This window comes from Myripristis murdjan, chromosome 16 (genome assembly GCF_902150065.1).
Source record: "Myripristis murdjan chromosome 16, fMyrMur1.1, whole genome shotgun sequence".
NCBI classification, from domain to species: Eukaryota; Metazoa; Chordata; class Actinopteri; order Holocentriformes; family Holocentridae; genus Myripristis; species Myripristis murdjan.
This window is the reverse complement of record NC_043995.1, coordinates 15,978,604-16,005,670: the sequence shown is the minus strand read 5'-3', so window position 1 is coordinate 16,005,670 and position 27,067 is coordinate 15,978,604. Positions and strand designations below refer to the sequence as shown.

The following is a 27,067-nucleotide window of genomic DNA, read 5'->3' as shown; positions in this document are numbered from 1 at the left end:
GACAACAGTCATTTTGAAATTTGTTTTAGATATAAATATGACAATAATTTCTCAGACTGGTTTAGGGACCACTGTGCCTGTGTCTCAAAAGATATTTGTAACAGTCAGTTAAACTTGGCAAGGGTTCTTTATGGTATTATTTTACTATGAGTGTTTTTATAAAATCTGGACTAAATAATGTCAGAGTTATTGCCAGAAACGCTGTCCGAAAGAGAGAAAGTTTATTCTGCTGTGCCAAGAAACAATCCTCTCCTCTACTGCCATTCAGTGGGCTGATGAGGTATTTCATCTCATCAGCAGTGAGAGTGATCAAACTAAACCCTCATGGCTGCAATCAAGCCCTTGACTAAGTGCTGTGATTCACCCTATATGGAGGCTGTATGTTGCCCTCTGCTGGTTACTCCACTGAACTGCAAAAGTAAGAGGATGAAAGCAGGGAAAAGAGGAAGTTTGGTGCCTTGTAATGAATATAGGAAAAGTCACAGGGTCACCAAGCAAAGGCAGTTTTTTTAAAACAAACCTCTGCTCACACCCACCCTATACTGTTTGGCCAGTCCTCAGAGGACTTAGCCGCCCCTTCTGGTCTATTAAATCACTGTCACTATTCCGACTTTACCATGATTACTTCTCCGGAGGCTTTCTTTCCGGGGAAATCTGTTGACCAGTCATTTAGGGTCCACACCCATAGCCACAGGAGCTGTCGTGAGCGATCAACATGTCTTATGTCAGACCCAAATAGGAACCACCAGCAGCAGAGCTGGAGAGCCTAGCAGCATGATGTCATGTATGAAGGCTGTAGCTAGTCAGGGTATTTACTGGATATGTCGCTGGGGGTTTTCTCCACAAGAAAAATGAGAGTGAGCAACACTGACCAAATTTATGGTATACTAGCTCACCACCGAGCAACGTTTCACCACCGAGTTATACGGCCCGCACTGCTGCCTTTGCTAATCTTTGCTAATTATGCATGGTCTGTATGTTTTCCTTAATGAGCTACTTTGCTGTGGTTTCTACCAAATGCCTACTATATCTTGTTTAGCTAGATGCAATCTACTGCACAAAACCTGGTTGACATGCTGTCCCATGAGCATGGATTATACAATATCAGATTCCTTTATGTACTCTATTATTTAGCACAAATTATGTGCCAGCTTCTCAAACAGGACAGCAATATATAAATATTAATGTGTCTGCTGAAGCAATTTTATATTAGAGAACATATTTATAATATAATAGGTGGTTTTCCTTTCTCTCTATTCCCTATTTTATTGCTCCATTATAATGAGGAGGATGTGGTTGAAATGCAAGGTGTGTCTCTGACATGTCATTGGCTAATCAACATAGTTGGGGGTTGGACTACAGAAGTCTGCAGGCCCATCAGGGACCTGTGAAGGACACTGGAATAAAGGCACGTTCTCACGCATTTGCGGTAACTTAGTCAGCACATGAGCATGCTTTGTTGTACCCTGTATGACTAAAAACACTGACATCTGTGTTCCCAGTGCCAAGATATTCTGAGTGTTTTGGAACCACATTAGGGCCCTGTCATTACTTGGTGGTCAAGCAATCTTCTGTTCACTCACTCAAGCGCAAAAAAGAAAAAGGAAGAAAAAAAAAGCATGTCCTCTGCTCTCTGCAATTCTAGGCACACCTAATGACTAAATCCACCTGCACCTCTGTTGATCTGTACTTGCTTGCTCTAGTCTGTCCACCTGATGCTGAATGACTGACCTTCACACCAAAGACAAGAAAAACTAAAGATGAGAATTAAGAAATGAAAATATTCAAATTGAGTTAAACACATCAAATAAATAGTTACATATTTCAGTATAAAGGATATACGCAACAAAGGCATCAGTGTTGATATGAAATGAATGAATAATAAAGTGATTAGAGCTGTAATTTCTGGGATTGTTTGTTTTTTACTAATTTAACATGTTGCATTTTCTGCTTATACAATAAAGTGTAAAAGCGTTTGACCAGGGAGGCAGCTTGATCTTTTCACACATGTTGTGACTTTGAGTCATTTTTACCCAGGCTGTCAATTACATCACCAAAAAAAAAAAAAAAAAAAAAACACTGATTAACCACACTGTACACGCAGAATGTCACACAGTTGATTTTATGGATATCATCCATTCACAAGTGAGCTCTTTTCCCCAGAGTGTGTGCTGCTCAGCCCGATGCCATGGTGTCCTCGATCCAGGAGATGTAGTTGCAAACCTTAGTGTACACGCCGGGCTTCTTCCTCAGAGCACAGCCATGCCCCCAAGACACAACACCCTGGAGCTCCCCGTCACACACCATGGGACCCCCGGAGTCACCCTGAGGAAGACAAGATGGAGTTTGTGTGTGTGTGTGTGTGTGTGTGTGTGTGTGTATGGGAGTGCATGTTGATGGTGTGTCCTTCATATTCAGAGCTAAATCATAGAGGCAAGAAGTCGTGTCTGTGCTCTGGCTGCAACCTCCTAATTACCTGACAGGAGTCCTTGCCTCCCTCCAGGAACCCGGCACAGATCATGTTTTCAGTGATCTGGAAAGGATAGGCATTGAAGCAGGTGTCATCGCTCAGGAGGGGGGCGTCCAGGCACTGCAGCTTGTCGGGGTACCGTGCTGAAACAGACAGTGCAAGAAAATAAACTATTTTTTTCATCCCCATCATTTATAACCTGACATACATGACTGTTGGCCCGACTAGTATGGACCCAGTGTCTGTGACTAGGAGCGAGCAGCTGATAATAGTTAAATGCTCCATGTGGGCTCTGACATGTGAGACGACTAGGAGGTAGTTGTCGTTTCTTCTGTCTTTCTGTCTGTCCCTTGATGCTCATTCATTTCTAGCTTTAGTGGGGAGAAACTCATCTCCAGTACTTCTTGCTAGCCTTCAGCACAGCCCTGCAGTCCATTATAAACGCTTTTTTTGTCAAATATGTCTTGAGATTGTCCATCAAAAAACACAAAAATGCTGTAAAATGTGTTAGAAGCTATGCTGCATTCAAGGAAAGTCGGCCCTTGGAATGTCCATCTTGTAAATTTCTGTCTTTTAAATACTGATCATGATTGAAAAATTCAGCAAGCATTCTTTTAAGTAATGGTCACTTAAAGTTTGCATTTATTTTGCTGAAAAGTTGAATTATGAAATGGAAATATTTGCCACAGGCATAAGCAACTGCATTTTTTTAGTTATTATCAAATTTGGAAAACAGATTTCTTTTTTCTTTCTTAATTAATCATCATTTTACTTGTGCATGCTGCCAAAAATGTCTACTTTTTTTTTTTCAAACTTGTTTTTGGCTTCAAAACCTTTATAAACGTCATTTAAAAAAAAAAAAAAAACAGGGAACATTCAAATATTAAAATGGTCGCAAATGATGCTTTCTAACAAGACCTATTTAGCATTCATAATCCACTCCAAGTTCAGACTTAAGAATTTCCGCCTTGTAAATTTCTACAACATGGCGTTCACGTTATTGATTCAGGAAAAGGGGTGGTCTTCTCTTTGGTATTCCCTGGAGGAGAAAATTAAGAGTCTCCTCTTCTTGTGGGTGTTTATTTACTGTATTATAATAAATGCTAAAAACCATTTGCAGCCTTTTTTTGGGTGCGCAAAATCAAGTTGTATTTGACTGTTCTGTGCAGTTTTCAAAGATGACATTAATGATGGCTTTTGAGGCTGAAAGCTGAAAGCTGGATATTGTTGAAGGTTAGCTAGAAGCTGCAGCAGAGCTTCTTATCACTTCAGCTAATTGTGAATAAAGGACGGGTGTCAACATCTTGACAAGGCCTGGGTTGAAAAACACCAAACATATCTTTTAACATATCTCCAACTTGAAGCAGCTTGCATTTTGCACGATAAATGTAACTTTCCAACAGGCTAGGAGACTCTCTCTGTTGCTATTTTACTGTGTAACTCACAGCCCTGATTGCTGGAAAGAAGGCTGCCCCATCCAGAGATTTGGCACATTGCTCCATCACGGGCGCACTTTGTGGGAAGGGTAGCGGGTCGCACATAGCTGTTGAGGGTGGCCGGCTGGCTCAGCTTGATCAGCATGATGTCATTGTCCTGGGTTCGGGAGTTGTAGTCAGGGTGACGGATAAACTTGGCAGACATGATGTGCTGTTCAGTCCCCTCAGCCTCCCAGATGTTGTGCTCTCCCAGTCGTATTTCTACATTTGACCTGGAGGAGTTAAACGCACCACGGAGACCATTACAATTATTCTGAGAAAGGAGAGAGGCTCCCACACCGCTTCCCTCCCTAAAAGCTAGTTTCAGGGGACTCACAATCATTAAGTCATGAATTACAGAGTTAAATATAGCTTTTCAAACACAGTGCACATCCATCAGTTAAACATGCTGCTACCAGGGGTTAGTGATAAAATGTCCTTACTTTGTTTTGCAGTGTGCAGCAGAGAGCACCCACTCACTGGACAGAAGAGTCCCCCCACAGAAGTTGTACCCAGTGAAGAGGGACACTTGGTAGGGCACAGAGTGTTTTGGACACTCGTACCCTCCAACAATCTTGCCATCTTCCTCCAGGGCAGCTGTGTGTGTTTAAAAATAAAAATAATGAAGGGACAAAAAAAGAAAGATGACATGTCATTACTGTGTTGCTGACATCCATCCAGTTAAAGACAGTTACACGTGAGTCTCCCTCAGATGCCCTGCTCTAACTCATGCATCATCAGACTTACTTCATGTTTATGCATCAGTTTAGTGCCATACCTGCCCATCCAAGGAGTGCCAGAAGAAAGAAATGCCTCATGCTCTCTGTCTGTCTGTCTCTCTGTCTGGTAGGATTACCGTGTCCCCAGCCTCTATATTTTGTGTATTTTAGTCCTCTTATCTCCTCTGTCTCAAGGTCTTTCATGAAGTGCACACCTCCAAGAGTGACACCTTGCAAAACATGTGTTACATTTTCCCAGGACACCGGGCTTAATATGTGCAAGACTAAAAAATTGTTTGGGCAAGCAGTCCATCATTTATGCTAGCCTATACATGATCTTTAACCTTAAAAAATGTAAAGAGAAAGGGTTTAGTTTTCATGTGTTTTAATTCAAAAGGGTGTAACTCACTGGCAGAGATGCATTGGATGGGGGAAAAAAAAGTGATTTGGAGAGCACTGCCATTTGGAACTTCCTTTTCTTTTCTTTTCTTTTCTTTTCTATATGGTTTCAATTAGCATACACGTGTTTGTTTCTGTTCTCTTTTTTCTTTTTTCCCCCACCACATTCAAATAAGTTATGGTGTTTCAATAGTTTCCACCTAAAATTTGAGCTCACGGTTCCAGGTAAGTTTTCATGATCATGGTTATTGCTAATGTTTTCAGCATACTTCATAGCCTAAGATAAGCAAAGCTACTGTATGAGAATATTGCTTTTGGAGCTGATCCTTTGAACTGCACGCACTGCATCTGACACACGACTCACCCTCTGCTGCTTCCTCAAGTTGTACTTATTTTAGGGGTCAGAGTGAACTGCATGTCATTCGTGTGTGACTTCACGCATGAGAATATTGAGAAAGCTCAACACATGTGCATTAACTCATAGTCCAGTCATTTTATGAAAAAACCTAGGACAAATTGCAAGAGAAGAAAACTCAACTGATTTTGTATCCTCAGTTTGTCCTGAGTGAGGGAAAAAAAGTCCCAAGAAATCCCATTGGTGGAAAGTTTTGAAAATCACCTATTTATGACCACATATTACCAAAAAACACTGTTTTTAACACACGGGAAAGGGGTTCCAAATTTTACTTTCAGATATCACTATAAAAATTCACAAGTTGATTACACACTCAAAGACAAGAAAAAAAGTCAATTACAAGTTCTTTGAATTATTCTGTTTACACATGCATATCACACATTATCTGATTGGATATGCTCTAATAAGGAATATAAGGAATAAATGCCAGAAGAGACGTTTAAACAGTGGATTAAAAGGTTACTATATATATAGTAACCTTTTAATTCACTGTTATATAGTAACCTTTTAATTCACTGTTTAAATGTCTCTTCCTGCATTTATTCCTTATATTCCTTATTAGCGGAAATCAAATCAGATAATGTGTGATATGCATGTGTAAACAGAATATTTCAAAGAACTTGTAATTGGCTTTTTTTCTTGTCTTTATGTGTGTAATCAACTTGTGAATTTTTAAAGTGATATCTGAAAGGAAAATTTTGAACCCTTTCCCCTGTGTGTTAAAAACAGTGTTTTTTGGTAATATGTGGTCATAAATAGGTGATTTTCAAAACTTTCCACCAATAGGATTTCTTGGGACTTTTTTCCCCTCACTCAGGACATACTGAGGATACAAAATCAGTTGAGTTTGCTTCTCTTGCAATTTGTCCTAGGTTGACCCCAATTTTGGCCTAAAATTACTGGACTATCATCTAGTTAGAGATTTCTGGCCTTGAGTAAAAAGCATAAAGGGAAGTGGCATTACACAACTGTGACATTTTTCCATCCACAGTGCAGAAAATTACCCAAATATCTTTATCTTTATCTTTATCTTTATTACCCAAATATCTGCCTCACTAGTAGTGATTTACTGCTTAGTGATGTAGGTGAGCACACTGCACACAGACTCAGACATGTCATGTCAGACATGTTGCCTATAGGCAAGTGCAATATGCCTGGCTGTGTCACAATACTTACTGTAGTGATGTTAGGAAATACTTTACAATAACATATCTATATCATAACATCAGTAAATTTTCCATAGTCTGACTTTGTCCTATGTCACAACCGAGAGGAATCCCTGAGAGTGGTGTTAAATGTTAGGACATTCAGAATTTCTATGATGAAAACATGTGCCACATTGGAGGAAGCTGAAAGTGATGCTGTTTTCTTTGTTGATTTATTGATTTGTGATGCTGCTGAAATTCAGTCATATATTTATTCTTAGTTCAAAGCATTCTTTCTCCAGTGTAATCTGTCCCTCATGGGGAAAGTACACCCTGAAACAAAACTAAACAAGTTCAGTGAAATTAAAATGATCTCTAGATAGGTCTATCAGTGCGTTGCATTTCAATTCCAAATTTAGGAACCCATGAAAGCAATCTGACAGTTGCAAGTATTTCTTAACTGTGCTAACGGTGCTCACATCAGAAGATGTTCTCACATCCTCAGAAACCTCCACTATGTCATGGTGTCACAATCAGTTTCTTGTTCATCCTCCATGGGGCAACTTCTGAAAGTGTCATTTGCTGACAGTGGGGAAAATTCCCTCATTGCTTGTTTGCTTCCTTCCTTAATTCTTTCACTCACAAATTTGTTTTTTTTCCCCCTCAGTATTTATTAAATGATTCTTGAGTCTTTACAGAGTTCTCTTTTGTGTACGAAAGAGAGAGAGATTTAGAATAACTTGGAAAACAACATTATGATAGATACGACAGTGTGATTGTGCCTTTTGTTGCTTCTGATAAGATGTGTTCCTGTTTTTAAAATATTACCTGGTCTCAGATTATATGCATGTAAACATCTTAGTCTGTCAAAAAATCTTTTCATTTTCTGGAATGAGTATTTATTCAATAACGACACACTGTTATTGCATTGAAATTACAGTGCTGCATATCTTTGCTGAGTCAAAGTTCAAGGAATTACAAGAAGTACAAGGCTCCACTGTTACTCACGTATGAGTCTAGGTGTTTATCAGCACCAGACAGGAAAACATTTAAATGTGAGGGTGCATTTAACCAAACCCTATGATTACACATTTAAGACTAAAATATAAAGCATTCCCATCCAGCACAGGCAAGTTCTCCCCTCCTCATTACTGTGTGGCATGTATAGTGTCTGACTACGCTATAAAACGCCTCGTTCGTCTCTGCTTGTACATCATCGCTTCTGTGATAAGTGTGTGTGTAGCACAGTTGATTGTCACATTGTGCTGAAAAACACACTTCAAATAAAGATGAAAACATATTGTATTGCATACCCATTCACACCCTCATTCATTATCCTGCTGTGCTTTTCTTATTTGTTTACTCCTTCTGTCTGCATTTCATGAAATTTACAAGGGAATTTCCAATAAATTTTCTGTGGAAGACAGGAGATTAAATCACCTCTCTGTTAAGATTAAGGAATGCTACAGTAACCAAATTGTCTGTCAAAATGATTGCAATGCGTACCAGATAGAAAGAGATTCTGAGTGTCTGTGCAGCTGACACATGGCAACCAGAAGCACGCTCAGTTGCAACTTGCAAAGCCGCAAAACAGCACTGAAAATGTGATTCAGTGGAAAGAAACAGGAAAAATATTTCACTGCCATCTCCTGTGCAAACTAAAAATGCCATCGGCCTACAAAAAAAAAAAAAAAAAAAAAAAGGCCACAACTTAGTTTTTCCCTCAATACACATGTCCACGAGCTTGCCAACCCCAGTTACAGTGCATGGCATGGACAAGAACACCCATTTATTTCACCATCTGGATCTCCCTGCTTAACCAGTTCCTGTTCTCCGCTGTACCTCAAAATATACCAGGCCGGACAGAGAGCGCACTGTCAAAGATCTGTGTGACATATGCTTCGCCAGGCTTGTTTGTTGTCAGCCAGAGCCAAGACTGATTATTCATATCCTCTAGGCCTGCCTGAAGGAGTTGAAAACGTTGCGGTTGAAAGCAGGGACAAATATAAGGAAGTGGTTTAAGTTATCAAGGTTCAGCTTTTCCTTTATGTGTGGTGTATTTTATGAGGAAAAAAAAAAAAAACCTTAGCTGAGGCAGGGGGGGGAGTGCAGTTTGCACCCATCTAGGTTTCAAAAACAAAATCACTGACCTCTCCACACCAGTGACACAAGGGCTAGATTTCCAGTCAGCACCACAACAAGATCAACAAACCTCTGAGGTTACAGTGCGCAGTGAATTCCCACTATTTGTTTATTTTCATGACCATGTAACTGGAATCTAGAGGTTTCAACACGACAATGTGCCACCATCTTGCTTTGCCCCCCTAAAAAAGCAGATGCAGATTTAGAGAAGCAGTGAGCTCACAGTGTTTTTCACTCAGCAGCTACGAAAAGTACTGGGTGGATTACAAAGGCGCTGTGAGCTATGTCATTAGTATTTCACTGCCCCAAACATAGACACACGTTCCTGTTGGGTCTTTCAGGTCAGTGCCCCACCCTCTCAACAGCTGTAGTGAATAATAAACCCCCCAACCCCAAGTCACCCCACCACGTTCTTCCACCAAAAAACAAAATTCCCCTCAAACCTCGACTAGTTGTTTTACACACCCAAATTGGTATTTGTGTGGCACACGCATAATTACACGTTTGGTTGGTAAATCAAGAACTACGGTCTCTGAAGGCTTTCCACAAACTATAGCCTTGGGATAGCTATTAATATCCACTCCAGACACAAGAAAAATGCTTTGCTTTTAAGTTTTGTTAAAAAACTAGAACAATCAATTCAAGAAATACATTTTAGCGTAGAAATGAAAACTGGCAGCTGCACTGCTAAAGGGAATCATGACAAAATAAATATGAGCAGCCGTCCTGTCTAGACTTCAGCTAAAACAGGCAATTCGGTGATTCAGAGTAATGTTTGAACAGCACAGCGTGGTTTGTAAAAGCAGTGAAGGAGTTAAAATGATACAATTATTCAAACTGTTTCCTGTAGTTAAAAAAGAACTGTTTTTAGTCCTGGTGTGCAGTATCTCCCTGTGGGGAAGTATTCAGATGTTGAATATTTATGTATCCGAGAAAAAGGCAATGATAACAAAGAAATGATTCCTCCCACACACTTAAATAAGGGTGTTGCTCTGAATTCAAGCAAGGTCCGGTTGTTCAACAGATGAACACACATGCAGACATGTACTCTCTCTCTTTTTCTCTCTTTCTCTCTCATATACATACAGACACACACACACACACACACACTGGGACCTTCACTCTCCTCCCCCTCACATCTGGTGTATTGGCGGGGTACAGCAGTTCCTGCTTGGTGTGTACATTAGCCAGGACTCAGTTTTGGGTTGGGCAAATTCTTGCAGCTCAAACTGTGAGAACCTGATCACTTGAAACTTTTGTGTTTTATTATCTACAGATTTCAGTTGGATGGGCAAAGCAATACAGACCACCAAGATGCTACTTTCTTTACTTATTAGATGATAATGGAATGACCTAAGACTTAATTTAATTTGCCACCTCTCTTGGGATGGAAATGTTTATTAGCAATACTAATGTAATAATAATGTAACTGAAAAATTCATTCAGATTTTTCAATCATTGTCGGAATCAGCTTAACACATCTTCAAGAGGATTTTCATTTTTAAAATTGAGGGAGATCCACCACAACGTGGGTTTTAAAACTGGTTAATTTGAGATCGTAAATTAGTAAATTAGTTGCAGTGCCAGCTGAATTTAATTGAAATTGACCCAAAACAGACTCTAGCCAAGCACTTTGCCAGATCCATGTCAGTCCTAAAATAGTCATGATTAAATAAAGTCTGCACGCCTTACTTTTGTTTCAGGGTCTATAGGCCATGCAAACATAAATATAATGGAACTAACTCAAGCACTCTGGCATTGTCAACACTGATGTTTTTCCCTTATAAAATGTGGATAAGCTCGAACAGCAGTGTGTTTTGGCTATTTCACATTTAAGTCCTACTTATCATAGTTTTTTTTTTCTGATACTCCAAGTCCAACATTAGTCATGAACAATATGTCCACAAACCATTCATTTCAACAAGTTTGGCCAGCTTACACCAGAATTCCACAACTCACCCATCAACCCACTGCCATCTCATGCAGATGTATGCAGTTCTGTGTTGTGTGGGAGTAAAATCAACAGTAAGGTGGACCCAAGTGGGAGGAAATGTGGCCAGCCAAATGCTGGTTAAAAGTTCCCCTCCATTCTGCATAGTGTTTGTTAGGGTAGGGCTTGACTTCGAGGATATGAGACTGATTTGTAATCTCTTGAGCCAACACTCACCCACATCCCATGTCTGCATTTTGCTCCGATTACCATAGTTCCACATTACTCTCTTACAGTTATGATTAGGTTGTTGCAAAACAAGCCCGGGCCCACACTCCTCTACACTATGGTGCATTTCTGTAGAGAGTTTCTCTCTTTGTTACTCAAGTGAAGAAGTATGCATTATTATTGAAGTGGTAAATCTTCTCACACCGCGTACATGATTTTCACATTATTCTCAGCACACAAGACTGCATTAACAGTTTGAGCTACCCAAACATCCTACTGCACGAAAGTTGGAGTAAGTATGACAAGAAGTTAGAGTACCGCCAATTAATACACCCTCTGCTTTGGCCAGTAATTTTCTTCAAAAAAAAAAAAAAAATCAGTTTTGGATATATATTGTTCACAGTGGGAGAACAGTGCCTTGTCTATGTCTGAGATGAAAGAGTAATTTCAATGTGAAAAGCTTGATCAGATAAAAATGCATATTATCTGAGGCACAAAGATTACCATTGCTGCAACATTGTACCAGACATATTTCAAAAGATTACAGATGGAAATTAAAGGTGTAAAGGTTTAGTTAAACAATTTAATTTACTAGTTTTTACCAGTTTTAGCTGAGACAAATTCTCATTAGACCATGTTTTTTCTTAATAATGGGGTATTTTCTCTAAAAGTCATTAGGTGTTCATGCCAAAGCTATAACAAAATACTTTCTAAACACATGTTGGGAATGTGTGTGGTTGTTTTCTCATCTTTTCTATGATGGCTTCCCATGTCAGAAACAAAAATGCCACGTAAGTGTCAAGTGCTCAGTGAATGCATCATTCATTGAACAGTTTAATGAAAGTCATTCTGCAGTAAAAGAAAACATCCCATCCACCAAGAACAGACGTTCCTTCTTTTATGCAAAATGTTTGTGCCAACAAACCACAGAAAGTTACTGTAACAGCTGAAATCCATATGTGGTGGATTTTCACAGTGACTGAATATGAATGACAGCAAAGTGCTCCCAGCAGAGCAGAGAGAGGAAAGGCTTAGCAGATAATAACCATCAGCAGTTTCAATGGGAGCAGTGGGATTTCCCTCATACCTATAGGAAGAGGTTTAGTCATTTCACAACCAGTGGAAGTTCCAAACTTTCACTGAGGGGTCAAATGCAAAGGACTGCAGAAAGGAGAGAGGATGTGAACTGAGAGCAGTAAAGGAAGACTTGTGAAATCAAAAAAATGAAATCAAAAACTCCCCACTTACAGGGGATTGTGATTATTGATAACGCATTGCTTTCTCATTCCTTTAGTTTTGGCACCACAACTACAATTCCTGTGCTTCTGCAACAACTACTAGAATTTATTATATTAACAAATTATTATTTTAATTATATTAATATAAATACATTACGGGTATACATCTATTCCATGTATACATATTCTATTCTATAGATATTTTAAAGAAATATTTCATTATGTAGTCTGTGGAACAAGAATTTCCCAATTTGGGATCAACAAAGTACAAGTACAAAGTACATCTATCTATCTTAATAGCAATGCTACCTGTACAACTAATGATAATACTAATATTAAGACTAGTACTATTCCTAATAATGTGCTTCAGCAGGATTTACTCTTCCTCCTGATCTGAAATGAGACTAGGATTGAATTTGTGCCTGCAGGGCACTATAGTCAGTGTGTCCAGCTTCAAGTGGACAGAGGTAGCAAGGGAGTAGTCTGCCATTTCAGAAAACTGCTTGGCAACCCCATATTACTGACAGATGCTGGGACTTTCTTGTAATGTGTTGTAGAGCTGTAGAGAGGCCACACAATATATGTACATGTCCAGATGTCAATTCAAACGGTCACACACAGAGCAATTACACTTAACCTCAAGCAAACATGAGCTTAACCCACATAGAGGAAAAACAGATGACACAGACTGCCAGCGCAGGGTGACTGGTTGGTGGCCTTGAGAAGGAGCTTCTGCACTCATTCTCAGGTAGTCATTTCAACAACCTACAATTTCTACCTTCACTTGGCTGGATACTGTTTGTATATTGTCTATCCTTAAAGACAGTGTCTTCATCATTTGGCTTAAAGATGAGAGCATGTCACAGCATGAATATCTTCTATCAGTGAGCAGACTCAAGTGAGTCTGTCCAGGATATTTTACATTTGCCAGTGTCTGTGTGTGTGTGAGGGTATGCATATGTATGTGTCATAGTCATGTGTAAGTCCATGTAGCTTTAATGGGTCATAAAGGCTGTAGATTCATGTTGTATTTAGCTGATTTGGCACAAGGCATCATTCAAAGTGACTGAACTCTACAGCACTGCTTTGGTAACATGTTTTAATCACTTTTCCTTTTACAGCAAGACACAAGTATTGTGTGGAGGATATATAAAAGGGGTTCAGGACCACAAATTGGATTAAGTGCGGCTCGTGGTCCCGCCTCGTTGTGAGCAATGACGTCACAACTGTTAGAACCCCCACGGGACGTCGCAGCCGACAGCATTCATTGAGGAGAGCGAGCTTGTCCCGGGACAGTTTTCTGACGGACGCGTCTTCTGTGCACCGAAAAGCTCTGTGAAAGGTACCGTCGTTTGTTTGTTTGTTTGTTTTTTTTTTTTTTTTGTTTGATTCCGTTCTATTTAGTGCATGATGAATTCGGCTAGATTGGGAAAATAAGACGAAAAGAAAGAAAGAAAGAAAGAAAGAAAGAAAGAAAGAAAGAAAGAAAGAAAGAAAGCCTTAGTGCAAAATAAAAAAAATATTTTATCCTCGGATGTAAGGTTACTAAAGGATTAACCACTTAAATTCATATTAATTGCATTTTAATATTAGCGCAATGCAGTTTACTATATTTTAAGGCAAACACTGCCTTTTCTAACCTATAATCCGCAGTGTACACCAAACTGTGTGTAAGATTGTTCTCGGGTTAGTCTGTCGACAGGGGGGGAGAAAAAGGTTTTAGGGGTGAAAACATAACTTTATTTCATTTGCTGCATCTCTGACGTTCAGAAGTTTGAGGTCATGAGGGTTTACTCATCTTTTCATTTAACCTGCCTTTCTCAAAAATTTCAAGTTAATGAGAAAATGCTCTGTAGTCATAAAACGTGATCGTCAAATTTGCCGTAACTTTCTGTTAGACTACAAGACAATATGAGCGATAGAACAGCGCCTCATGAATGTCTCCCCTGTTGTGAAATAGGCTGTCAAGCTTCAAGGCTGTTACATACCGAGACTGTAGGGAACTGATTTCTTTCAAAGACCTTTGAAGAAAGTGACATGGGTGAAGCCCTAACAAGTCGTTTCAAATAATCAGAACAATCTGATATAGTGTTTAATTGAAAATAGTTTAAATATTTTTAAAAAAATGTTTGTCTTGAGCTTCATTTAAATTATAAAGGAGTGTGACTGACCTCTAGGAGATGATAATGAAATAGCAGCCAGATCTTATTACAAGATGGAAAATGTATCATTATGAAGGAAATCAAATGTTTATATTTCATGTTGCCGTTCCAGGTCTCAAGACAATGATGGTTATTATGACCACTACTCCTTTCTATGACATCAATGCAACGCTGTCGAGTGAAAACAGCTCCCTGGGTGAGGATTTGTATGAGGACTACAAGGATGAGTATGCTGAAGTCAGACAGTCCCTGAACATCATGTCTCTCATCGTTTACTGCCTTGCTTTTGTGCTCGGGGTGTTGGGAAATGGAGTGGTCATCTGGGTGACCGGGTTCAAAATGAAGAAAACAGTCAACACAGTTTGGTTCCTCAACCTGGCTGTGGCTGACTTCCTCTTCACAGCATTCCTGCCTCTGAGTGTGACATACACGGCCATGGACTTCCACTGGCCTTTTGGCAAATTCATGTGCAAACTGAACAGCACCGTGAGCTTTCTGAACATGTTTGCCAGTGTCTACATTCTGGTGGTCATCAGCGTGGACAGATGTGTGTCTGTGGTGTGGCCAGTCTGGGCCCAGAACCACCGAAGTGTACGCAAGGCGTCTTTTGTGAGTCTGGGTGTTTGGGTCCTGGCTCTGGTTCTCAGCACTCCCTACTTCATCTTCAGAGACACTGGGGCATCATTTCATGATGAGGACATTATCAACTGCTTCAATAACTTTGCATTCTCCGATGACTATGAAACACCGGCCGTGGTTGAGCTGCGACAGTTTCGGCATCGGGCCATGATCATTACCCGTTTCCTTCTAGGATTTGTGGTCCCGTTCACGATCATTGTCTCCTGTTATGCTGTGATAATCCATCGCCTGAGGAGGAACCGTTCCCTGGCCAGCCAGTCAAGTCGCCCCTTCAAAATCATTGCTGCTGTTATCACTGCTTTTTTCCTGTGCTGGGCTCCCTACCACATCATGGCTCTGATTGAGATGGTGAATCACATGGCGGCTGAGTTCAGTGAAACATTAGACCATGTCACCACCATTGGGATTCCTATAGCTACCAGCCTGGCCTTTCTCAACAGCTGCCTGAACCCCCTGCTGTACGTGTTCATGGGCCAAGATTTCAAGGATAAAGTTCGTAAATCCATCCTGAAGGTGCTGGAGAGTGCCTTCCAGGAGGAGGTGTCTCGATCCAACACCTACACAAACTCAGGGTTCACCACTCGCAGCAAAGAGAAGTCCTTTTCCGATGCTGAGGTATAGAGGTGCTTTGAGATTGACACCAACGATTGTAAATAGCGCTAATTACCTCAACGTTTTAAACCCTTAAGGCTATATATTTTCTACACATTCTTTGCAACTGAAAGATCGATTAAATATATTCAAAACAATATACTAGCATATGACTTCTGAAAACAATATTGTTCTGAAATTTTCAAGGGTGAGGTGTTCAGAAAACATATTTTACGTTAAGTGTATGAATATGTAATGCCTGGCAGAATACAATGTTAGTAAGCTAAGTTTAATATAGTCGATATGTTACACATGATCTCTCATCTTCCTTGAAGATATCTATCCATTCTGATATTTACTTACATTTAAAAATGGATTGGTGCCTGTAGTGTGTTATCACATAACTTTTGGACCACCTTGTCTCCAGATTCGGTAGAATAATGAAGCTAAATAATAAACTTCACTTTTAATGATTGTAACTGTAAAAAGAAAAATACTAATCCCATTATATTCCTCTATTACCGAACCTTCCCACATGATCAAGCCACTGAGAAGTGCACTTGCCAAACTCCATGTATGACTCTGGTTGTGTTCATGTGATATGAGCCTGTTTCTGTAGTTGGTGTTCTATACATATACACATTTACAAATACATAACATTATTATTATGATTATGATTATTTTTATTGTTTCTTTATTGTTGTTGCTTTTGATATAGTTACTGTTGATGTTGCTGTTGATGTTGCTGTTGTTGTTATTGTTACAATCGTTATCATTATTGTTGTTATTAAAATAAGAATTGGAACTGAATGTGTATCCATTCATAATCCATCTCCCATTTTCGCCTGATCATAGTGCCACTTGCTAACATACTGTAACTTCACCATAACTGCCAAGTATCCTGACACTGGGTCTACTTCCATTTTCTTTCATCACCAGCTGAGGGCACTGTTTCTCATCTCTCCATTATTTCCTCTCTAGAGTCAGTCACTCTGCAGCTGGGGTGTTAGTACTGAACAGTGTGTGGGCATGCAGAAACTAATAAACCAACAGGAACTATGCATGCACTATAGGGAAATGATGTATATCTTATTTGTGTAATCTCGGCGGCAGTGTAAAAGAGGGAAACCGTCAACTGTCTCCCGAGAATAAATAAAGGTTTCAATTCAATTCAAATGACAGCTCTATGTTGAGGTTACAAACATGCAATCAACTGAGGAGAAGAAGTGAAGGGACAAGATGCTATATATCCATTGTTAGATGAACAGATGAACAGTTCCAATAATGAGAAAATGTTTGGATTTTAAAGCAAAGCTCTGCAATGAATGATTTGACTTAATAAGTTAAGGATCCTAAACATAAACAGAGAACATAAGTTACACAACCACACATTTAAAACGTGGTTGTAAAGGAAAAGACACCTACGAGTTTAGAAAACAATTTTAATTTCAAGGACTTGTTAAGAACTTGAATCTTGTGAAATGTGTGTTTTTTCACTGCCCATATGTCAGTGTGTCAGTTGGTCTGTCTGTTGGTCGGTCAGCAGTGAGGTCCAGAGGAGCATATCTCCAGATCTATTTGGTGGGTCACCACGAATTTTGGTAACAACATTCGTGTTTCCTGGAGGATGAAGCCTGGCACTTTTGGCAACCATGTGCTTGTCTCTAGCACCACCAACAGGCCAAGTTGTCAAAACTGCACATTAATGTCTCAGAAAAAAAACCTTTGCATTGCCATGAAATTTGGTTAAAATTTTCATGTTGACTAGATGATGATACCTGTAATAGTTGAAATTGTGTGACATTTATGTTGCCGGAGCTGCAGAACTCAACCTGGGGTCTGGGGACCCTCAGGGATTGTTGAGGGGGTTCCAAGGAGTCCCCAGAAACATGAGGAATATTTTACTTCCACTGTTATTTCATTGACTAGAAATGAGCCCAATGAAAGAATGCATAAAAATGATTCTTCACTGTTCTGCCAATCTACAGTATAGACACTTATGAAATAAGTAAATCTTATCAGATGGGGATCCCTAAGACTACATCTTATCAAATATGGGTCTGTGGTCTGTCCTTGACACCAAAAATGATTATAAGGGATATATCAGTACTATCACAAAGTTTTTAAGCTTAGCTTTGAAGTGGCCCTTTGAATTTACTAATATTTTATCACTTCGAACTGAACCTTGCTGGTTACACAGCATGGGCAGTGGATGAGAAAATGACAAATGGAAATGACAAGTGGAAATTAGTGAAGACACTCGAGTCACTCTTGGTGCCGCTTTGCACCCGTTGTAAGAAGGGCCCTGTATATCAGATTTTGTTCAGTGTGAAAAATCATACAAAAATCATACACTTATACACTTCTGTAACAAAGTAGACTAATTTTGCCTTTTTTAGTTAATCTCTGATGCACAGTTGCCCACTTACGCACATTCCAGGCAACTGGTATGTCTTTGGGCTGTGGGACGAATCACACACATAAACTCAAACAGAACATGCAAATTCCACACACAAATGACCAGATCAGAGATTCTTATGGTGAGGCAACATTACTAACCACTGAGTCACCGTGTCACATAGCAACAAACAGCAGCATCTAAAAATACAGATACAGCAGCCCAGTTGTTTTGCAATGAAGGCTAAGACGTTAAGAGTAGAATGTTTTGGAAAGAGACTTGCACTTGCACTATTTTTTATCAAGATTTTCTTCAGCTATGCAAAGAATCTTTCAAGAGATGAAATAGCAGCCCAGTTATTTTGCAATGAAGGCTGAGAAGTTAAGAGTAGATCTGATAAATAAGATTGCCAAAGAGGTTGGCAGGAACAGTCAGAAGGGTGACAGAGGGTGACAGAGATAAGGACGTCTGCGCAACATCAAAACATTTACGTATGAAGGAAAATGTGATGCAAATGTTTGAAAATGATAACATTCTGAGGAACTCTGATGTATTTTTCACTGTACAATGTTTCAAACAACGTATACTGTGCTACGGTTACGACTACTACAACCAGTAATGCTAATACAACTAATTCTAACACTAATACTAACACTAGTCATGGGTTTTATCAGGATTTACTCTTCCTCCTGATCTGAAATGAGACTAGGATTGAACTTGTAGTCCAGTCATTTTATGAAAAAACCTAGGACAAATTGCAAGAGAAGCAAACTCAACTGATTTTGTATCCTCAGTTTGTCCTGAGTGAGGGAAAAAAAGTCCCAAGAAATCCCATTAGTGGAAAGTTTTGAAAATCACCTATTTATGACCATATATTACCAAAAAACACTGTTTTTAACACACAGGGGAAAGGGTTCAAAATTTTACTTTCAGATATCACTATAAAAATTTATAAGTTGATTACACACACAAAGACAAGAAAAAAAGCCAATTACAAGTTCTTTGAATTATTCTGTTTACACCTGCATATCACACATTATCTGATTTGATATGCGCTAATAAGGAATATAAGGAATAAATGCCAGAACAGATATTTAAACAGTGAATTAAAAGGTTACTATATATATAGCAACCTTTTAATTCATTGTTTAAATGTCTCTTCTGGCATTTATTCCTTATATTCCTTATTAGCCCATATCAAATCAGATAATGTGTGATATGCATGTGTAAACAGAATAATTCAAAGAACTTGTAATTGACTTTTTTTTCTTGTCTTTGTGTGTGTAATCACCTTGTGAATTTTTATAGTGATATCTGAAAATAAATTTTGAACCCTTTCCCCTGTGTGTTAAAAACAGTGTTTTTTGGTAATATATGGTCATAAATAGGTGATTTTCAAAACTTTCCACCAATGGGATTTCTTGGGACTTTTTTTCCCTCACTCAGGACAAACTGAGGATACAAAATCAGTTGAGTTTGCTTCTCTTGCAATTTGTCCTAGGTTGACCCCAATTTTGGCCTAAAATTACTGGACTATTGTGCTTGTAGGGCTGCAGAACAGCAAAGTGCACCAAGCAGAGCAGAGAGAGGAAAGGCTGAGCAGATAATAACCATCAGCAATTTCAATGGGAGCAGTGGGATTTCCCTCATACCTATAGGAAGAGGTTTAGTCATTTCACAACCAGTGGAAGTTCCAAACTTTCACTGAGGGGTCAGATGCAAAGGACTGCAGAAAGGAGAGAGGATGTGAACTGAGAGCAGTAAAGGAAGACTTGTGAAATGTCAAAAACTTTCCACTTACAGGGGATTGTGATTATTGATAACGCATTGCTGTCTCATTGCTTTAGTTTCAGCAAAACAACTACAATTTCCATGCTTTTAATCATATTATTAATAATACATTAATAATATATTAATAATACATTGGGTATACATCTGTTCGATGTATACATATTCTGTTCTATAGATATTTTTCAGAAATGTTTTTCAGAAATGTTTTTCGTTATAATAACAATTGCATTATTCTATGCAATGGTTCAAAGGTGAGAGTTCTATAGATATTCTATAGCTATACTTTTGTATATTTTATATTATTTTTTTTATATTCTGCAATGGTTTGTCGTTTGTCTTATAGTCTTTCTATTGATCCACTTTATTTTGTTATTTGTTTATTTATATTTCTCTCATAGTATTGATTGGTATATTTTGTGCAATGTCTGTACCAGCTGCTCCTGTAACACAAAACATTCCCAATCTATCTATCTATCTATCTATCTATCTATCTATCTAGCTTAATAGCAATGCAACAAGTGCGACTAATGATAATGCTAATATTATTGACAGATATATTACTGACAGATGCTGGGACTTAGGTCTTGTAATGTGCTGTAGAGCTGTAGACAGGCTACTCAATATACAGTACATTCAGAAAGTATTCAGACCCTCCTCACTTTTTTTCCACTTTTGTTATGTTGTAGCCAGATGCTACAATCATTTAAATTCATTTTTTTTTTCTCTCATTAATCTACACTCAGTACCCCATAATGATAACATGAAATACAATTTTAGAATTTTTTTGAAAATTTATTGAAAAGAAAAAACTGAAATATCACACTGACAAGTATTCAGACCCTGTACTCAGTTCTTAGGTGAAGCACCTTTGGTAGCAATTACAGCCTTGAGTCTTTTTGGGTATGACGCAACAAGCTTTGCACACCTGAATTGGGGGATTTTTGCCATTCTTCTTTTCTTTGCCAGTCCTCTCAAGCTCGGTCAGGTCGGATGGGACGGTGGGGGGATAGACATTTTCAGGTCTCTCCAGAGATGAGGTTCAAGTTTCTGGCTGGGCCACTCTAGGACATTCACAGAGTTGTCCCTAAGCCACTCCTGTGTTGTCTTGGCTGTGTGCTTGGGGTCATTGTCATGTTGGAAGGTGAACCTTTGGCCCAGTCTGAGGTCCTGAACATTGTGAACATTGTGGAATAGGTTTTCATTGAGGATATCTCTGTACTTTGCTCCATTCAGCTTTCCCTCAACCCTGACCAGTCTCCTAGTTCCTGCTGCTGGCCCTCCCACCCCACCCCACCCCACACACACACACACACACACACACACACACACACACACACACACACACACACACACACACCCCACAGCATGATGCTGCCACCACCATGCTTCACTGTTGAGATGGTATTGGGCAGGTGATGGGCGGTGCCTGGTGTCTTCCAGACATAACGCTTGGAATTGAGGCCAAACAGTTTAATCTTGGTTTCATCAGATCAGAGAGAGAATCTTGTTTCTCAGAGTCTGAGAGTCCCTCGGGTGCTTTTTTGCAAACTCCAAGCAGCTTTCATGTGTTTTGCACTGAGGAGAGGCTTCCATCTAGCCACTCTGCCATAAAGCCAAGATTGTTGGAGGGCTGCAGTGATGGTTATCCCTCTGAAACTTTGTCCCGTCTCTACACAGGATCTCTGAAGCTCAGTCAGAGTGACCATCGGGTTCGTGGTAACCTTTCTTACTAAGGCCCTTCTCCAACAATTGCTCAGTTTGGCCGGGGGACCAGCTCTTGAAAACATTCGGGTTGTACCAAACTTCTTCCATTGGAGAATTATGGAGGCCACTGTGCTCTTGGGAACCTTCAGTGCAACAGATTTTTTTTTTTTTTTTTTTTTTTTGTAGCCTTCCCCAGATCTGTACCTTGCACCTCTGCAGGTAGTTCCTTTGACCTCATGGCTTGTTTTTTCCTCTGATATGCATTGTCAGCTGAGAGGCCTTGTATAGAGAGGTGTGTGCCTTTCCAAATCATGTCTAATAAATTTTATTGACCACAAGTGGACTCTAAACAAGGTGTAGAAACATCTCAGCAACAATCAAGAAAAGTGGGAGGCACCTGAACTAAATTTCAAGTGTTTTTGCAAAGGGTCTGAATATTTATGTCAGTGTGATATTTCTGTTTTGCCTTTTAATAAATTGAATTTGAAAAAAAAAAAAAAAATCAATTTAAATTCAATTTAAATTGAATTGAATTGAGTAAATGAATTTAAACGATTGTAACATCAGGTGACAACATAAGTGGAAAAAAGTGAAGGGGGTCTGATTACATCCTGAATTCACTGTAAATTTAGCATCACTTTATTCTAAGAATGCTGATGTTTCAACACTAGTTGTGCTTCTCCAAATTCTGAGATAAGTATCTGAGAAAAGCAAGCATGGTTAATGTGGTGGTGTAGCTAGTAATAAATAAGTAAAAACATCAATAAATCAATCAATAAATAAAGTGAATGGCTAACAGACATGTCACTCCAACTGAGACTGGCCAAAATCAAGAAAGTTGTTTTGGTTATTACTGATTATTTTTTTCTGTAATATTTATGCAACAGAAGCATAAAGAGGCTAGAACCTCCTCAAAAAACAGTTGTTGTGGTCCCGCCCCAATGTGAGCAGCAATGTCATATATTTCAGAGGCATCTGAGCCCCACAGCCTTCACTGAGGAGTTTGAATTGGACTGCCTATGAACATCTTTTCAGCAGACTGGAAACTTCTGAGAAAGGTACTTTTGTTATTCGTATTTATGAAAATGCATTCTGTATAGACAGTGATGAATCCAAGCAACACAAAACAAAACAAACAGCAAAAAAGGATGTAAGAATGTAAGTGAGGGATAAACTACCTGAACCACTTCATCCTTATATTTAAAGTTTACACATAAGAAAACATAGTCTTAAAATGTGATTTTAATAAACTATTCTGTTTCTGTTTTATTTAAATTCAAATTACTCCTTATGAATGCATTATCAGTGTGAAATAAGCTATCAGGCTTGTGAACATGCCAAGCTATGTTATCAAAAACATTTTGCCTGTGTGTAAGAACATGTTAATACACTTTTTTATGGTATTTAATTAAAAGTAACTTTAAAATTTCAAAAAAAACAACTCACTCTAGCCTTAAAAAGCATTATTCACTTTTGGAGAAGATAATAAAATATCATGTCAATCTACAGTACAGGCCAAAAGTTTGGACACACCTTCTCATTCAATGCGTTTTCTTTATTTTCATGACTGTTTACATTGTAGATTCTAACTGAAGGAATCAAAACTATGAATGAACACATGTGGAGTTATGTACTTAACAAAAAAAGGGGAAATAACTGAAAACATGTTTTATATTCTAGTTTCTTCAAAATAGCCACCCTTTGCTCTGATTACTGCTTTGCACACTCTTGGCATTCTCTCGATGAGCTTCAAGAGGTTGTCACCTGAAATGGTTTTCCAACAGTCTTGAAGGAGTTCCCAGAGGTGTTTAGCACTTGTTGGCCCCTTTGCCTTCACTCTGCGGTCCAGCTCACCCCAAACCATCTCGATTGGGTTCAGGAAGACACGGCGGTTGGAACCAAAGATCTCAAATTTGGACTCATCAGACCAAAGCACAGATTTCCACTGGTCTAATGTCCATTCCTTGTGTTTCTTGGCCCAAACAAATCTCTTCTGCTTGTTGCCTCTCCTTAGCAGTGGTTTCCTAGCAGCTATTTGACCATGAAGGCCTGATTGGCGCAGTCTCCTCTTAACAGTTGTTCTAGAGATGGGTCTGCTGCTAGAACTCTGTGTGGCATTTATCTGGTCTCTGATCTGAGCTGCTGTTAACTTGCGATTTCTGAGGCTGGTGACTCGGATGAACTTGTCCTCAGAAGCAGAGGTGACTCTTGGTCTTCCTTTCCTGGGTCGGTCCTCATGTGTGCCAGTTTCGTTGTAGCGCTTGATGGTTTTTGCGACTCCACTTGGGGACACATTTAAAGGTTTTGCAATTTTCCGGACTGACTGACCTTCATTTCTTAAAGTAATGATGGCCACTCGTTTTTCTTTAGTTAGCTGATTGGTTCTTGCCATAATATGAATTTTAACAGTTGTCCAATAGGGCTGTCGGCTGTGTAGTAACCTGACTTCTGCACAACACAACTGATGGTCCCAACCCCACTGATAAAGCAAGAAATTCCACTAATTAACCCTGATAAGGCACACCTGTGAAGTGAAAACCATTTCAGGAGACTACCTCTTGAAGCTCATCGAGAGAATGCCAAGAGTGTGCAAAGCAGTAATCAGAGCAAAGGGTGGCTATTTTGAAGAAAGTAGAATATAAAACATGTTTTCAGTTATTTCACCTTTTTTTGTTAAGTACATAACTCCACATGTGTTCATTCATAGTTTTGATTCCTTCAGTGAGAATCTACAATGTAAATAGTCATGAAAATAAAGAAAACGCATTGAATGAGAAGGTGTGTCCAAACTTTTGGCCTGTACTGTATGTTATCAAAAACGTGTTGCCTGTGTGTAAGAACATGCTATCACACTTTTGGTATTTAGTTAAAAGTAATACTAATATAATACGTAATATTGTGTAAAACAACTTACTCTAGCCTCATTAAAAATTAAATAGCATTACTCACTTTTTGAGATGATAATAAAATATCAGGTAGACCTTATTACAAAAGAGAAAATGCATGATGAGAAACAAAGTAAACATTTCTGTATCATATCGTTCCAGGTCTCAAGACAATGATGGTTAATATGACCACTACTCCTTTCTATGACATCAGCACAACGCTGTCGAGTGAAAACAGCTCTCTGGGTGAAGATCTGGATGAGGACATGGACAAGTATGCCAAACCGTCACCGAACATCATGTCTCTCATCGTTTACTCCCTAGCCTTTGTGTTCGGGGTGTTGGGAAATGGAGTGGTCATCTGGGTGACCGGCTTCAAAATGAAGAAAACAGTCAACACAGTTTGGTTCCTCAACCTGGCTGTGGCTGACTTCCTCTTCACAGCGTTCCTGCCTCTGAGTGTGACATCTACGGCCATGGACTTCCACTGGCCTTTTGGCAAATACATATGCAAACTGAACAGCACCGTGAGCTTTCTGAACATGTTTGCCAGCGTCTACATTCTGGTGGTGATCAGCGTGGACAGATGTGTGTCTGTGGTGTGGCCAGTCTGGGCCCAGAACCACCGAAGTGAACGCAAGGCATCTTGTGTGAGTCTGGGTGTCTGGGTTCTGGCTCTGGTTCTCAGCACTCCCTACTTCATCTTCAGGGACACTGGGCCATCACCTCAAAATAAGGATGTTACCATCTGTTTCTACAACTTTGCATTCTCCGATGACTATGAAAACCTGGCCGTGGTTGAGCTGGGACAGTTTCGGCATCGGGCCATGATCATTACCCGTTTCCTTCTAGGATTTGTGGTCCCGTTCACCATCATTGTCTCCTGTTATGCTGTGATAATCCATCGCCTGAGGAGGAACCGTTCCCTGGCCAGCCAGTCAAGTCGCCCTTTCAAAATCATTGCTGCTGTTATCACTGCTTTTTTCCTGTGCTGGGCCCCCTACCACATCCTGTCTGTGATTGAGATGGTGAATCACATGGTCAGTGGAACATCATCAAATATCGCCACCATTGGGCTTCCGATAGCTACCAGCCTGGCCTTTCTCAACAGCTGCCTGAACCCCCTGCTGTACGTGTTCATGGGCCAGGATTTCAAAGATAAGGTTCGCAAATCCATCCTGAACGTGCTGGAGAATGCCTTCCAGGAGGAGGTATCTCACTCCAACACCCAGACACACTCAGGGTTCATCACTCGCAGCAAAGAGAAGTCCTTTTCCGATGCTGAGGTATAGAGGTGCTTTGAGATTGACACCAACGATTGTAAATAGCAAGTATTTTTCAGATCCCGCTGTTTTGCATATTGTCTGAAATTCAAACATTGATTAAATATATTTCAACCAAGTGTATACACATCCAGTATGTATCATGTATGTTGACATAATAGGAATTTACAGTTATTCAAGTCAACAATAATTCTAATGATTTTTATAAATTTACGCATTTTTATTCCCAAGTTTGAGAATATATGGACCTCATGATGATGACGTTATAATTGTTGCTGTTGATATTGTTCCTGTTGTTGCACTTTGCCATTTTTATTCCATTGCTATTATTGCTATTATTAAAATAAACATTGGACTTTAATGTGTTTGGATTCATAATGCATGTCATATAATCATGACCTCATGGCAGAAAAGACTGCAGCCCGATCGCTCATTCTCTCCCGCTCTCTCACACTCACACTCACATGCACACACGCACACATGCACGCGCGCAAGCAAGCAAGCAAGCAAGCAAGCACGCACGCACACACACACACACACACACACACACACAGAGAGAGAGAGAGAGAGAGAGAGAGAGAGAGAGAGAGATAAACAAATACACACGAATCACCTCTGACCTTGGGGCTACTTCCACACCAGCAGAGGGCAGTTTTGTTCATCTCTGGACCATTTCCACCACAGGATGTCAGCCAGGCCATCATTATCATCACCATCAGGTGACAGTTTGATCCCCCAAACAGAAAAAAAGGTTAAAGCACCTGAGTTTTGCAATAATAGAATAAATCATTGTGTAATAATCCAGGTGTTCATGAGTGTATCTATGACCTGTGTTATCTCTATCAGATTTTTTTCTGATTTTAAATTTGTATAGTCTGAGCCATAGCCCCATGCACCCACCCCCACCCACATCAGGAGGTAGAAGGTAGACATCTTTATTCAAATAAAACCAGACTGGATGGTACACCAAGCACAGGAAGAAACAGGAAAGAACAGGTAATCATGACCAAATTAAGAAGAGCAATACCAATAACCTTAGACAGTGGTACTACATGTAATTTTGACGTGCAGAAGATATGCGGCAGGAGACGGGAGATGGCAACAGCTTATGCAGCTTATAGCTTAAAGACAAGGCACCACATGGATGGATGAATTTTGTAGGAGAACGGGATTAATAAGGGGAATATAACATGATCACAGGAAAACAGACAACTGTAATGTAGGAGATGGATAACGCCTGAAGATGTCAGTACTGTAACATTAAGGATAACAGCTGCCGGAACAGTATAGAAGAAGAAAAAAGAGGAGGAGTTGGCGGGGGAGACGCCACCCCCAAATCATTTTTTCCTAGGATAGCGAAGGTGTAAACTAATTGAGTTATATTTATTCTCTACAGCCTTACTTCAATGTTAGCCATACCAACTTATGCTAAACCCTGCTATTAACCCTAGCT

General features: G+C 39.6%; 2 protein-coding genes across 4 annotated transcripts in view; one reads left to right on the top strand and one right to left on the bottom strand.

Annotated features, from left to right (window-relative positions):
- Positions 1 to 2,175: 2,175 nt before the first annotated feature.
- LOC115374475 (trypsin-3-like) overlaps positions 2,176 to 27,067 on the bottom strand; it is a 26,007-nt gene continuing 1,115 nt past the window's right edge. Inside the window, exons 2-6 of one of the 2 annotated variants that reach the window (XM_030073430.1) lie at positions 26,228 to 26,278; positions 4,389 to 4,542; positions 3,916 to 4,178; positions 2,477 to 2,613; positions 2,176 to 2,325 (exon numbers count right to left, since the gene is read on the bottom strand). In XM_030073430.1, coding sequence (XP_029929290.1) covers positions 2,176 to 2,325; positions 2,477 to 2,613; positions 3,916 to 4,178; positions 4,389 to 4,542; positions 26,228 to 26,276 — 753 coding nt within the window. In that variant the 5' untranslated portion in view covers positions 26,277 to 26,278. Of the gene's footprint in view, positions 2,326 to 2,476; positions 2,614 to 3,915; positions 4,179 to 4,388; positions 4,543 to 26,227; positions 26,333 to 27,067 lie in introns of those variants that run through there. The other variant, XM_030073429.1, reaches the window with a different exon arrangement.
- fpr1 (formyl peptide receptor 1) lies at positions 13,445 to 25,672 on the top strand. 2 transcript variants are annotated; one of them, XM_030073418.1, is made up of 3 exons: positions 13,445 to 13,503; positions 14,436 to 14,578; positions 24,628 to 25,672. In XM_030073418.1, exons 2-3 carry the CDS (start codon positions 14,447 to 14,449, stop codon positions 25,621 to 25,623), a joined length of 1,128 nt encoding a protein of 375 aa, XP_029929278.1. In that variant the 5' UTR covers positions 13,445 to 13,503; positions 14,436 to 14,446; the 3' UTR covers positions 25,624 to 25,672. The 2 variants fall into 2 exon arrangements, with proteins under 2 accessions (XP_029929278.1, XP_029929277.1); XM_030073417.1 differs by lacking the exon at positions 24,628 to 25,672 and having other exon boundaries at positions 14,436 to 16,251.

Coding starts and splice junctions, on each gene's coding strand:
- fpr1 (XM_030073417.1), top strand. CDS start 14,447: ATGATGGTTATTATGACCACTACTCCTTTCTATGACATCAATGCAACG.